Source organism: Rhinolophus sinicus, chromosome X, assembly GCF_036562045.2.
Source record: "Rhinolophus sinicus isolate RSC01 chromosome X, ASM3656204v1, whole genome shotgun sequence".
Taxonomy (NCBI): domain Eukaryota; kingdom Metazoa; phylum Chordata; class Mammalia; order Chiroptera; family Rhinolophidae; genus Rhinolophus; species Rhinolophus sinicus.
In genome coordinates, this window is record NC_133768.1 from 31274271 (window position 1) to 31289085 (window position 14815).

A 14815-nucleotide genomic window follows, 5' to 3' on the forward strand; every position below is an offset into this window, starting at 1 on the left:
AAGCTTCTGTCACTTGAGCCACTACAGCTGGTGCTGATTTCTAAGCACTTTAATCTCCTCGTACATAGCTTTGCTGGCCCCAATTCCTAATAGGCATTCACCTATATGCCATCTATTTATGTATCTGGGTCAATCCTGAAACCAGAAGTCTGAGCTACATCCAAACAGCCTTAACCTCTGGTTTGCTCACTTCTTCTTTTTACATGCTCTCAGAGACTTGAAGTTGGAGTAAGACACCCCAATGAGTGTATATCAGACACCTAAGTCCTGCTTTGAACATCTTCAAAGAGAACTCATCAACAATACTTACAAATAAAAAGTAATGCCAAGAGGCTCAGAATAAGCTGCCTTTAAAATGTCTTCCTGATACAATGGAACAGTTCTCAGTGTGCTAATAAGCACATTGAGTGAAATTCTTTTACTTCTGGGGCCTTTCTTTGGGGATTTGTTTTTTTAAGAGGGAGGAGACCTAAAGTCCAGAATCTTTTAGGGTAATACACAGGAAGCGAGAAACCAATTCAGGGCCGTCCATTTTTTCTCATTTCCTAGTGAGATATACAGAGTTCCTAATAACATGTTTGGAAATTTCCTGTGACCCTTTGTTAAATAATGGAATTAAGTATAAGGTGGAACCGCTTGGGCCTCATTTAAAGGGATTTGGTTATTCAAGTAGTAAAAGGCTATTTTTAAGAAGTGTTCTTTATTATGATTTTAGTAGCTATATAGCCCTGATTTTCTATGATAGGCCTATTTCAAATGTTTCTACCATGTTCAGACCCAGTTTTTAATTCAGAAAGGACCATCACCATATTGATCAATTTCTACCACTTCCTGAGCACTTAGAGGTTATTCAGCCTCCAGCCAGTCACATGCTTGAGTCACTGCCCAGCTGGACTTTCTCAGTATGAGTTCAAAGCCGAGCTAGCACAAGCCCTCTGTCCTCTGTCATGCTGTTGACCAGTGTGGTCAGCATCCTAGCTAATAGCTGGGCTTGATCTTGGGCCTTCTGAGGACCATTGGGCAATTCAAAGAAACACATAAAACTTGAGCACTGGAAGGGCTCCTATAGATGTTACTAGAGCCAGTCCTGTCATTTCACAGATGAAGAACTAAAGCACAGATATGCAACATGACTGGTGCAAGCTGCTGGTTACATATTAAAGACATCTGGGAGAAGGAAGCATTGTTTGCTGGATTTAAAGCATTCTTGGAGCCATTTCCTATGAAATGATCAGCAGCTTCACTACACAAGTGAAGAAGACCCTACGGTGGGCCCACAGCCAGAGCCAGAATTCCTGACTTTTCATAGTGCCATTCAAAGCCCTTTTCATACTTTTAAAAGCATCTATGGTCTGTTAGACAGTCTGTACTTCAGTCCTTTCTATATAGTCATAGGTAAAATCCAAATAGAAGCTAGAGTTTGTGAGAGAAATGACCTAGCTCCTGGAACTTGAATTCTGTGAATTGGCTACAGGATGAAACAATATTTAAATATAAAATACAACTTTCATGGGCTTTACTGAGTATCTAAATAAAGCGTGCCATGTCTGCTCATTGGCATACCTGGGGTCAATGAACTGTGCTGGTGTTTTGTTTGCTGTCAGTCTTTGGAGGAGAAAAAAGTCTCTTTTCTTCCATGTCTCCTACTTTTCCTACTTGTAGCTATGTTCTTAGACTTGTCCGTTCTGTTCTGTGTATCCTCACTGCTCTCTGTCTTCTGGTATTGTCCTCCCATGTTTTAGTGCCCATCTTCCTTAAGCCTTAGTACTTGTCCATCCCACCATCCTCTGCTTCGGTTTCCTGAGACACACTGTTTTCTCAGCTGTCACTTCTGGCCTCAGCCCTCACCTACATCTCTGACTCATTCCTGAACTCCAGTCCTACATTCACAACTGCCTTCTGAACATGTTACCCATGTGGCCTTTGGTCACCTCAAACCCAACAGAAAACAGGGCCTGGACCAGATGGTCTCTGAGTTTCCTATTGGTTCTCAAACTCAGATTTAGCAAACCAGCATTTAAGATCACCTCAATTCTCTCCCTCTTAACTTCCCTATCCGTTTTGAATGATACCACTAATCTCCTCACCATGTAATGTGTGTTCTCTTCTACACACATACGTGTACACGTGTACCCACACATATGCATAGACATAAACGTGAGGGAGAGAAGGACTGAATTGGATAACATACCTTGCCTAGCAAGAAACAGCTCAAGGCATATGTCTTGTTGCTCTTAAGATAACAGTGTCATCCTCATAAAGAAAAAGTAAAGCTTGTTGTCATGCCAGTGAGCTTATGAATTTTTAGATGTCTGTGTAAAACTACAAGGTGTGACTTCCTGGGCATTTTTCCTTCCCTCTCCCAGCAACCACTTGTCACCTTAGAAAGCTGGCAGAACAGTGGGCTTCAAGTCCAGAAATAACCAACTTTCCTCCTCCCAGTGCTGATGATTTGTCACTCACCGGGAGTACCTCATAAATTCTTGTGCTTGTTTGCCCAATGGCACATCTATAAATATATTTCAGAGTCAATAAGCACGTCAAGTTTGAGATTCAGATTTGTTGTGTCCAAATGTTAAAGCTGGGAGAAGCACTGGAAATCAGATTTTTCCACCTTCTGAGCCTACTGAACAGGGAACTGAGGCCCAGAAAGGTTAGGTGATCTACCCAAAGTCACACAGCTATTTTGTGGCAAAACTGCAACTGAAGCCCTGATATCTGAACCCCCAGCCCAGAGCTCTTCCATTCACCTATTTTTTAAGATTACATCTGCCCACTTCTGCCACTCATCTGGAGTGAGTTCTCAAGCCTGCTGTAAAACCCCAATAAATTCTGGTTCTTAGTCTATTTTAAAACGTTAAGTATTTACACAAATAATTCTTAATAAAATCTTAAGTTGTAAATACGACAGATTCACATGGTTCCTTCTTCAAATTTAAAGAGAAGACTGCAAGATTCTGGAAGCTTCTGGTTTCTCTGCCTTTCTGGTTGCTTTATCCACCTCTACAAAATCAGGTCAGAACACTGTGCAAAGACTCACCTTCGCCTGCTGTCTCCTCAGCATACACGGTCAAGTAAGACTAGGCCAAAAGCACAGTTTGCTGGCTACTTTTCTTCTTGAAAGCTAACTTCTGAGTACCCTGTATTGTAATTCTTGATGATAGGTATGCAGTTTCTGTGTCATGCATTTTTTGGTCTGAGTTCTAGAATCATCTGGAGAGGGGGAAGAACTTTTTATAATACCTCTGTGTGTAGCTGCTGTGAGTGAATTAACCTGTCAACCTCTAGGAAGATTGAATTGTGGTTTTCACCTAACGTGCTATCTAGCTGAGATTTCTGCCTAGGATTTCTTCTGTGTTTCTTTTGGCTGGCTTTAGATCCTGCTTTATCCCCCATATGGCTTCTTAGGACGGGGTGTCTTCTAGAAAACTTGTGCTTCTATAATTCAATTTTCCATTGTCTTTTTCCTTTAATTGTAGACTACATGGTTCATGAGCCCCATCTTCTACATGAATATATAGACATTATTCTAACGATGACACAAGTTCATTTTTAGTATATCATGCAATTAAAGAAAAAAAAAGTATATATGGACTTTCCACTGTTAGATCCAAACCTGGCTCAACCTTTCATGGGCACAAGAGGAGCTGCTGCAGTTTAATCAGAAAGCCTGTGGTCTGCCTGCAGAAAAGGGAGTGGGCTCGAGGAAAATGCCTCTGGGCATGTGAGAAAGGTGGAAGTACAGTATCCTTTTCTCCTCTGTCAAGATCAGGACGCTACAATACAAGGACAGTAGGGAGACTTCTCGGCATTGGCTCTGTTGACCTGGCAGGAGCAAGAAGAATCATTTATCTCTGCTGCCTGCTCCCCAATATCCTCTGCAGGGTGAAAATAAACCTCAGTAAGTCTCTTCTGGAGCATTTCAGACACCCGTTGGTATATTGGCAAACCTGTCCTTTTCTTTCAACATAATTTTTTAAACTATTTTTTTCCAGTTACACTTGACTTTGAATGTAATTTTAAAGTGATATGAACTATCACAGAAAAGCTTTTCGAGTTCTGATCTACCTTCCTTTTCTGATGCTACCATTATAGGTTTTTCAGCCTCATCTCCAAGCCTAAATCAGAAGTAGGTGGAGGTACTCCTACCCAATATTTTGAGCTGTGCTTTAAGCAGACAGGTAATGTCAAGTCCCCATGAGATGCTGGAAATAGAGACTGAGAGCCTCAGCCTGGCAACTACTGCTGGGCACTGGGCCTGCCCTCCGGGCTTGTGGTTGATGTGGGAGCATGTAAAGTGGTGGTGATGATGCCTTCACCAGGCCTTTTGTTTGCTTTATCTCTGGGCTCTATTGGCTGCTTGCTAATTGATTCTTCTGAGAAAGAAGGAAAACTTCCATAAGAAAGCTAAATCAGTGACACACTGGTTGATTTAGAAATTTCAGGTCTCTCAGGAGCTCAGACACAAAGTTGCTTTGGTGAGCTCCAAACCTACTCATTGCATCCCAAAAGTGGAAGAGAGATATCAAAAGAACCTGTCCCTTTTCACCTTGTGTGTGTTTGTTTGCAAAGTTGTCTGTATGGGTGAGTGTATGTATGTTGGCAGGAACCAAGGGGAAAAAAATCATACACATAACAATGACATTTGTTTTTGGCTTGTCTCTGTATGTTTCTTATCCTTGGTAAGAAGCATTATTATAGTAGGGAAAATGTGAGAAAGCACTAGTTTATTGTGTTTTATGGGTCTTTAACCCTTTGCTTGTAGTTTTTTTCCTTCAACTGATATTTTTTCCCTAATATTCACTCCAAGTTCACCACCACTACCACTACCAAGTATGGCTTTATTCACACAGGGCACACTGCAACCCAACTTTTTTCTCCCTTGTCTGTTTAATCTTGACTTCTTTGTCCTTAGATTGTTGTTTCCCCAGATTACAATGCCTGCTCACCTTGGCATTCTTACCATTTCTGATAGATGCTCAGAGACGGTCCGAGGGTATAGCAGGTAGATGGCTAATGTGAAACTTCTTTCCCCTTCTGACATCTACAGTTGGCTGCTTATTCATTCATTCATCAGACATATTCTGGACACTGACTATGTGCAGGGCACACAACCCCTGCCCTCAAGGGAATCAGTCCTGGATGTACATGGGAGGGGGATAGGGCACAGTGTGACGATGGCATACTACAGAGTAAGTTCTCTTTAGGGGGCCTGGAAGAAGTGGGTGCAGTGTACCATTAGAGTTTAGGACGTAGACAGGTAGTGATAGGAAGGGTAAGAAATCGAGGTAAGAGGATCAACATGAGCAAAGGTTGGGAAGCAGGTAAAGTATGCAAGGTGCATAGGGAACAGCTCAGTTTTCCTGGAACTACATAGAGTGCATTAAGAGTAGTGAGGGAGATGAGGCTGAAGAGGTGGGTTTGCTGTGTGGAGTTTGGGCTTCCAAACACAGCTAGTGCATCAGGAATGTTTGAGTAGGTGAAGCTCAACATTGGAGGAAGCATTTTCGCTCTGGTTTGGTCTCAGATGCCTAGCACACGGGTGCTGGAAGGGGACTACCGATCCCAGCCTCCATGTCATTTAATGGACGACTTTCTTGGAGGATGACTGACTTGGTCAAGGTCAAGATGTTGGCTGGCTTTTCTCCCATGCAATATGGTGCTTGTAGTGCTGTGTTTGTGCCCATTGGCAGTCTTTGAGAGGCACCCTCAAGGTCTGCAAAAATAGTCTTTTTGAGCATTTTATGAATATGACTCCAAAGGCAATGGAAGTAAAAGCTAAAATAAACGAATGAGACTATATGAAACTTAAAAGCTTCTGCACAGCAAAAGAAACCATCGACAAAATAAAGAGACAACCAACTGAATGGGAGAAGATTTTTGCAAACAGTGCTTCCGATAAGGGGCTAATATCCAAAATATACAAGGAACTCATGCAATTCAACAACAAAAAAACAAACAACCTAATTGAAAAATGGGCAGAGGACTTGAAGAGACATTTCTCCAAAGAGAACATACAAATGGCAAATAGACATATGAAAAAATGCTCAACATCACTAATCATCAGAGAAATGCAAATAAAAACCACAATGAGATATCACCTCACCCCAGTCAGAATGGCTATCATCAACAAGACAAATAGTAACAAGTGTTGGAGAGGTTGTGGAGAAAAAGGAACCCTCATACACTGTTGGTGGAATGCAGACTGGTGCAGCCGTTATGGAAGGCAGTGTGGAGGTTCCTCAAAAAATTACGAATAGAATTACCATATGACCCAGCAATCCCTCTCCTGGGTATCTACCCAAAAAATCTGAAAACATTTAGAGATAAAGACACGTGTGCTCGAATGTTCATTGCAGCTTTGTTTATGGTGGCCAAGACATGGAAACAACCAAAATGTCCTTCGATAGATGAATGGATAAAGAAGTTTGGTATATATACACAATGGAATACTATTCGGTGGTAAGAAAAGATGAAATAGGACCATTTGTGACAACATGGTTGGATCTTGAGAATATAACGCTAAGCGAAATAAGTCAGACAGAAAAAGCAGAGAACCATATGATTTCACTGATATGTGGTATATAAACCAAAAACAACAAAAGAACAAGACAAACAAATGAGAAACAGAAACTCATAGACACAGACAATAGTTTAGTGGTTACCAGAGGGTAAGGGGGGTGGGGGCTGGGGGGTGGGAGATGAGGGTAAGGGGGATCAAATATATGGTGATGGAAAAAGAACTGACTCTGGGTGGTGAACACACAATGGGATTTATAGATGATGTATTATAGAATTGTATACCTGAAATATATATAACTTGACTAACAATTGTCACCCCAATAAACTTTAATTAAAAAAAAGTCTTTGCAAAAAAAGAGGAATATGTGTGTAAATTACATTATATGAACATTGTAGCAAGTTGATATTATCGGCTTTGTACTTTACATGAGGAGGGGTTTCATCTACAAAGTAATGGTTACACTCAAATAAATTATTTTTTTTAAGCGAAGAAGTGTCATATATTTAATAAAATGCAAGTATTTCTCATCTATTTTGGAGAACTGAGATATCCAAGATTTTCTTTTTTTCTCTCTGTTTTTTAAGTTTATTGGGGTGACAATTGTTAGTAAAGTTACATAGATTTCAGGTGTACAATTCTGTATTACATCATCTATAAATCCCATTGTGTGTTCTCCTTCCATCACCATATATTTGATAAAGAAATTATTTTTTGAAAGGAGAAAAGGAATAAAAATGTCAATACCAATACTGTTTGCCTTAAAATCACGATTTCTTTTAACTTTGACATACTGCATATAATATTTGTTATGGTAATAAGTGAACTTTATGGAATCACTGGTCACAGAAATATAAGATAATATCAGACTCTAAAGTTGGTCAGTAGTATGTACTGGGAGTGCCAAAAAATGTATACAAGTGGACACTTTAGTCAACGTTGCTTAAGCAGTAATTCGCCGTAAACAGAAGTGTCTGGACGCTGATGGTAACCGCTTTGAGCACCTCCTGTAATTGCAGAAGTCACACATGACTTTTGTTATCAGTATATATTGAGTATTACAATTTTAATATAGTTTTTTCCTTTCTTGAAATGTGTATACATTTTTTTTAGCACCCTCTGTACTTTCATTAAAACAATCACATTCCAATAATGACTGGCAATAGTAATGTATAGAATGCAGCTGCTCAGTATATGTCTGAAGTGTTACTTAATATTTAGGGACAATCATGTGAAATTGCAAGTCTTTAGATGAGACTTATAGTCAGCCTATGTAAACAGTGACTAGTTTAACTGAATTTTTGGTTTTGTTCAATACATTTTCATTGCGATATTTACAGCTTTGGGCAGATAATGCTAGAGTAGGGAGTAGGGGAGAAAGTTTCTCTTTGATTCCATGTTAGGTTACCTCATAGTATTTACCTGATGGAAATGTTTTGTAAGTATTTGGTGTTTGAAAGACTTTGTTTCATAAAATAGAGGTTCTAAGATCCAGAGAAATTAGATGTATTTTGTTTGCCAATGAATATTAAGCAATTATTGTGTGCCTGGCACTGTGCTAAGCGCTAAGTAATAAAAGATAGCTTGGGCACTGCCCTTTCTACCTAATGTCCAGTGCATTCTTCCCCCTAATGAATGGAGAATTGAATCTTAAATTTTGATTCTAGTGGGTGAAAACTGTTTTATGTTTCCTTTTGGAGGAGTATGGAAGAGGCTGTTCAAAGGAGGTACTTTCTTTAGCAACCACCAGGTGTCAGCAGAGGACTTGGCAACGTCTGCATTCTCGATTTTCTTAACTCACGAAGGCTCTCCTCCATTGGAGCTTTTTTCAAAGGCAGTAGACCTTCACTGGGCCACCGTCTCCCAAATATTAGTGTCCAACACTTTCTCTTCAAGACTGTATAACCTCCATTCACCTTTGGCTTATAAAAGTAGCATTAGTTCCTCAATCTTTCTCTGATTTAAACTTCTTAATTCTTTCATAGTGATGGTTCTACAAAGTAGAGAGGCTATTGGGGTGGGTGTAAAGGGGTTGTTCTCGTCCGTGCCCCAAATAAACGGCGCCCACTCTTACCTGCCATGGGAAAGGTGCAGGGTCCCTTATTTTTCCTGCAAAGAGAAACAATCTGATGGTGGAGCTTGATGGCGCTAAACTGCAGAAGGAGTTTTCAGAGTATAAAGGCGAGGCCTTGGCATCTCCACTAGCCCAGCCATTTGGTTCCTCATGTAGCATATATCTGGTGGTGTTCTCTTACAGGTGTTAAGGGGCAGGGTGTTGAATGACGGGAAATCTTGGTGAGGTGGGTATTGATTGGTATCATATTGGTTTTCTCCAGTTTCTCATCCGGCCTCCGCACTTGAATGGACAAGCAACTGAGGCATTTGGGATGGGGACAGTGGGTGATAGGGTGGGACCAAACTGGGGAAGGGCTCCCTTGGACACCCAGGCTTCCTTGAGCCTCATACTGTTTCAGAAGTGGTGGCACTTAGAGGCCTGTTAATTTGCATGAGTTGCTAAGCTGCTGGTAAACTAAAGGAGACATCAGCTAGAGAGAGACAAAGTCAACCACTGGCTTCAGTAGCTAAAGCTTCAGGGAATGGAAAATAAGGCATAGCATGCAGCCCCAAGTCTAACCCCTGAAGTAACGGCCTCACTGACACAGGTTCTAGATTTTAGGCATGCGGTGGGAATTTCCTTTGGACTGATGGGCGGGGTTTGACAAATCGTATTACAGCTAATTCCAGGAATTATTTGGATTCTTCTATTGTTTTATATTGAATAAAATACTATAAATAGGGCAGTGAATCAATAGGGATTCAAAAATATTTGGAATGTTTTCCTTTTATAAAGATTTTTGTGAAAGTAGGCAAAAAAATTACCTTGTTCCTTAAAACATGCGGGATGTCTTTAAACATACTTTATGCACACATGCCATTGAAGAGGGTGGCTGATGTTCTCACTGGGGTTATACCCAGCTCGGCATTGGGCAGCAGCTCTCAGACCAGACCTGAAAAGGCTCTGAGACCTGTATAAGGATGTACTTCTTAAGCAGCTTAAAAAGTTCTTTATTGTTGACTTGACTTCCAATTAATATAGTAACTGCATATGGGATTGGGTAAGAGACAGGTCAACTTAGATAAAATCAAAATGTCTTTGCTCTGTGCGACATTTCCGTGGCTGTAGGGGATCCTACAGCAAGTGCCATCTTGCTCACGGAAAATCGAGCCTTCAGATTCAGGCTGTAGTGCTGTGTTGATTTCATACTCCCTTCTCCCTCTCCCCCTTTTCAGATCACTGGGGTGATCCTGCTGGCCGTTGGAGTCTGGGGCAAACTCACTCTGGGCACCTATATCTCCCTTATCGCCGAGAACTCCACAAATGCTCCCTATGTGCTCATCGGAACTGGCACCACTATCGTCGTTTTTGGCCTGTTTGGATGCTTTGCTACATGCCGTGGTAGCCCATGGATGCTGAAACTGGTGAGTATGTCACAACATCATACTGCTTTCTCAATTCCTTTTTGTAAAAATATAAATCCCATGAAAGTGAACTGGCCCTTCTTGAAGCCACAAACAAGACCTTCCTATTCATTGACTCTAATTTTAGTCCAGACTCTTACATAATCCACCGTTTAATCCCCTAGAGGGAAAAACGACCCTAAACACACAGCCTGGCACCAAAAAACTCCAGTCCTGGTCCCTCGAGGTAGATGATGACAAAGCAGTGGCTCGCAGTTCCAATTGGCCATTGATATCCTCATGGCAAGACTCCCTGTTCCAGTTTTGAACCTTGTCTTAGAAATCTCTTCAAGCATGTGATATGCAGCTTTGGTGGGCAAGGGAGCATCCCAAACATAAGCAGCTTTGCATCTCTAAGTTCCCACTGGAGAAATACTTTCTGCCTCCTTGAGCTTGGCTGTGCTTGGATGAATGGGCACGCTCTTCTCTAAACCTGCACACCCTGGCTCAGTGCTATGGGAGTTGAGCTAAGCCAGGGTTTCCCCACTGAACAGAGGGTTGGTGCAGTGCCATGGATTGGCTACCAGTACCAGTGCTGGGTGCCTTTATTCTAATCAGACAGAGACAGCAGTGATGTTTCCCAAAGAGTTTAGGGCAGGCTGTTAAAAGGTTGTTCCTATGATTCTTAACTTTTGGGGAGACTAGTTGCCTAAGTCTCTACTTACTGCCGATGCTCTTCATTAAGAGTTCATGTTAAAGGATTTTATAGATAAAAGGTAACAAGGGCCTCTCCTCAAAAGAAAATTTTATTTAAAAGGATTTTTTTTCAGACGTCTCCTTCGGTGAAAGTGGGGAGCAGAGATTCCATCAGTACTGTGTTGCCTGCCCTTCCTTGTTTAGTTCTAGTTCGTAGTAACATTTAAGACCATCTAGTGACAGATATGGGTATGAGGGTAATTCACTCCAAAGGAAATACCTTCCAAACTGGCACAGGTCAGTGTCTTTGTTGGCAGTGTCTTGGAAGTTGTGCTTGATTCAGCATATTCTGGTCTATAGTTGCCCCGGCCACCACTGATTTCTTCCGGGTTGGTGGAAAAGCCATAGTGAGGCCAGATGGAGCCACTTCTGGTGCTATCACCTGCCATTCTATGCTAACGTCCTGAGTCTACCTTCTGGTATTTCTTTAAAAGCACTAGGATTTCTTTTGTTCCAGTGTCATAGTCCTCAGCTTCAGATGCGTGCTTAAATCACCTGGGTGGCTTTTTAAAAACACCTTTGCCGGGGCTCTGCTTCCAGCCAATTGAACTGGAATCTATGGCGGCGAGGCTCTAGTATCACATTTTTTAAAGCTTTCCTGGGGATTCTATTATACAGCCGGGGTCGAGAACCTCTTGTTTAGTACAATGAGTAGCAAGAGGAGGATTCATTTTAGAGGCATAGAAAAGAAGGATTGCTAAAAATCCATCCGTCCAAACAAGAAGGGGAGACCTGGTCATGAGACCTGACTGATTCTGACAGTAACTGGCTTAAGTCTTTAGTGGCACGGTTGTAACCTCTTTGGGCATTTGTCTTCATTTATGAAAGAATGGTCAAGGTTTCTTCATCAAAGTTTCTTCCAGCCCAAATACTATGACTGAAGGGGGGGCAAAAGAGGAGTACAGTACCGGAATAGTTTTCTCTGCCCTCTTCTAAAGGTGGTTTCATACCACGCTGTCATTTTCTCCTAACACTTGGGAGCTCACTGGCAGGTGAGCCTTTTGGGGAGTAGAGAAATTTTTAGGGTTTTGTTTTGTGTTTGGTTTTGGTCTTTTAAAAACCATCATTTATTCCTTTTACCTGCTAGATGCTGTCCTGGGTACATATTACAGTTTATTTATTCCTCACCACCACTGTGAAATGCAGGTTGTGTTTTCATATTAGGGGATAAAGACTTTGAGGTTAAATAACCCGCTCAGGTTCACACAGCTAATGGGGGGAGAGCTGGGATTCGAACCCCTATATGTCTCTTTCCAGAGTCAGGATTATGTTACCACGGTATGTTCATTTGGAGAAAACTTCAACGCTACCACCTGTATTTAGTACAAGCTCTTCCCAATAGGCTTTTGGCCAAGGCCTTCTGAAGGTGAAGGAGCTGTTCTCTGGAAGCTCCTGGAAGCAGGGGACTTCTAGAGACCAAAAATTGCTGATCTGGCTGACGAGAGCAGAAGCCATTTGATTAACTGCCAACCTAGAAATTTACAGTCGTCACGTCACCTCATTAATTGCAAAACAACTGAAAATAACTATTTCTACTTTACGGAGGCCCAGAGAGACTGCTTCTTTTCTAAGAGTTAGTCTGCAGCATGGCGAGGACTCAAACCTAGGAGGACTTGTGACCACAGAGTCCAATATCCTTTCTCCCACCGGCCTCCTGACAGTTAATTTTCCATGGGACTTTGTGGTGGAGTCTAGGTCTGGTGTGAGATTCTCCCTGGAATAAACTGTGCTTCTACCTGCATTTTTGTACCAACTTGAGAGAGAGAAGTCATGTACATGGGACATTCTACTCATAACTGTGTTTGATATTTTAATGGCTGTACTTAAAATGTGTGTAGAGACTTTTGTTAATATTTCAAATGAAACTGGCATTTTAAGGCAGTATTTCTTCCTTTTAAATATGTATCGCTAGCTGAGAAAGGTAAGTTTTGGTCCTGTGTACATATGTACACAGTCAGGAGATATGTACACTTTACAAGTAAGTCATGTGGCATGTGGAGTCTATCTAAATTCTACAACATCACCTAGGGCCGTTCCAAATGCTGAGGACTGTTGAATTTCATTTTGAGATGAGAAAAAGAAGATTTTAAGGCATATACCTCGTAGGAAAAGAAAAGATTGTCTTTCCTTTTATCTGCTTTTCAAAGTCACAAAAATGGAAACCCTTAATGTCTCATAAGTACCATGTAATATCCCTGAACTTAGTCGCGCACGCGCACGCGCACACATACAAAATCAACTTGGAAAGTACAGGAAGCATGAAGTGAATAAGAAGCACTAAGGATTTTAGATGTCTGAAAACACTGGTAGTCAGTACTGTACCATACTTGCTTTTTTAAAGGCTATCCAGTCCACGTAGTATGCAGAACCAGGGAGCTAAGCAGCCCGCTGGCCACTGCTGTGGGTGCCGCATCCAGGTCTGACCGCAGTATTGAGGACGAAGGCCAACCTGAGCACATTCTGGTCTTCCTGTGAGGACGGGAGGGATACGATGCCGAAGGAAGGGAGTTTGAGGCCACTTTCTATGAGATGGTCTTAAGGAAACTAGAGAGGTTTGTCCAAATGAAGAAAAGCAGCAGGTTTGACCCTGGCTGTTTGTACATCTGAAGGGTCTGTTGTAAAGAAAGGAGGTTAGGCTGGTTCTTGTGCCTCCTGAAAGCAGATCCAACCCCAGCAAATGGAAGTTACAAGTGGAAGACTACACAGTAGAAGATTGTGGCCGAGGGAAAGGAAGTCTTTCCAGCAGCTGAACAGTTTGAATATTGAATAGATTGCAGGGGGTGGGTGGGTGGAGGGAGTCGGCGTGGCTTGCAGATGCTAGATGGAGGATGTGGGCAGATGCCAGACGACCACAATGAGGAAGGTGGTATGAAGGATTCCCAGTCAGAGTAGAACTGTGTCCTGTGACTTCCAGAGTACCCTCTAGCTCAAAAATTCTAATGTTCAAAATGGCGGCTACCTTAGTATTAAAAAGCTCTTTCAGATTTCTCCTGGTTGAGCCTGCCAGGCATGAGGCCAGTTCCTGGATGAGCTCGCCTCAGCATGTCTGCCCCAAAATGCTTGTGCATATTAAACAGACACATTCCTATATTGAGGCTCATGTGGGTAAATCTGGAGACGAGTAGTTTTAAACTTTTCGTAAACTTTGCTAGGGAATATGAGGATTTGTCTGATCCCCCCTGACAAGAAGCAACCTACCCCAAAGAAGCACTCTTCGGAATCTTGACATATCTGACTTTGTCCTTATCCACTTGATTTTCAGTATGCCATGTTTCTGTCCCTGGTGTTCCTGGCTGAGCTTGTAGCTGGCATTTCAGGGTTCGTGTTTCGTCATGAGGTGCGTATACACAAACTGGAGCTCTCAGCTAAAGGGTCTTTGGGAGGAGGAATTCTGAAACCTCATGAAATGTAAAAAGGGCGCATATAGGCTACTTGGCATCTCTAGTGGTATCGCTATTTTCCAAATGTCATGTAATACGGGCTGAAATGCCAATAAAATTTTAAATGTAGGAATTTTGCCAAACTCGAAACCTTAGGTGTTGATCCTCACGCTGTTTCTTTATATAGCTATGATAGAAAATGATTCTCCACCTTGTTTTAAAGCAGTGACCTTCAGTATAGATTAAACACTCCTTTTAAAACAGCCTGCTTCAGCAAGGTCCAAGTGTGTATCTGTATAACAGGATTCCTGAGATTGCAAAGGTAAGCCAAACTAGTTGTGGCCCAAAGACAAAGCACTAGATTTCCCCAGAGCAGCCCATGCTCTCTTCTCTCCTCCCCTGCCGCCCCAGGGGTAAAATCCACAGCCCAATAGTGAGGAGCCCAGCTGCTTTGCGTGGTGCTGAGGGAAAAGGGGAGAAGCCAGTCGTGATCCAAAACCCCTACAGCGCTTTGTTTTGAATTCACATGTAAAATTTTAGATTTTTAAAGCTGGGGGAAAAGAATTCTGAATACCGTTTTGTGATCACAACGGTTGGTTTCAAGGACACTGTCAGCTGTCCTGTGTCTCATGTGGTCATCCTTCCATGTACTGTCACTGTAGCTGTTCTAGACGATGGATCAACGCTAATGCAGAGACGA

General features: G+C 42.0%; 1 protein-coding gene across 1 annotated transcript in view; it reads left to right on the forward strand.

Annotated features, from left to right (window-relative positions):
- The window catches only part of TSPAN7 (tetraspanin 7), a 128327-nt gene that overhangs the window by 94538 nt on the left and 18974 nt on the right, over positions 1–14815 (forward strand). Inside the window, exons 2-3 of the mRNA XM_019747856.2 lie at positions 9812–10000; positions 13998–14072. Coding sequence (XP_019603415.1) covers positions 9812–10000; positions 13998–14072 — 264 coding nt within the window. The remainder of the gene's footprint in view (positions 1–9811; positions 10001–13997; positions 14073–14815) is intronic.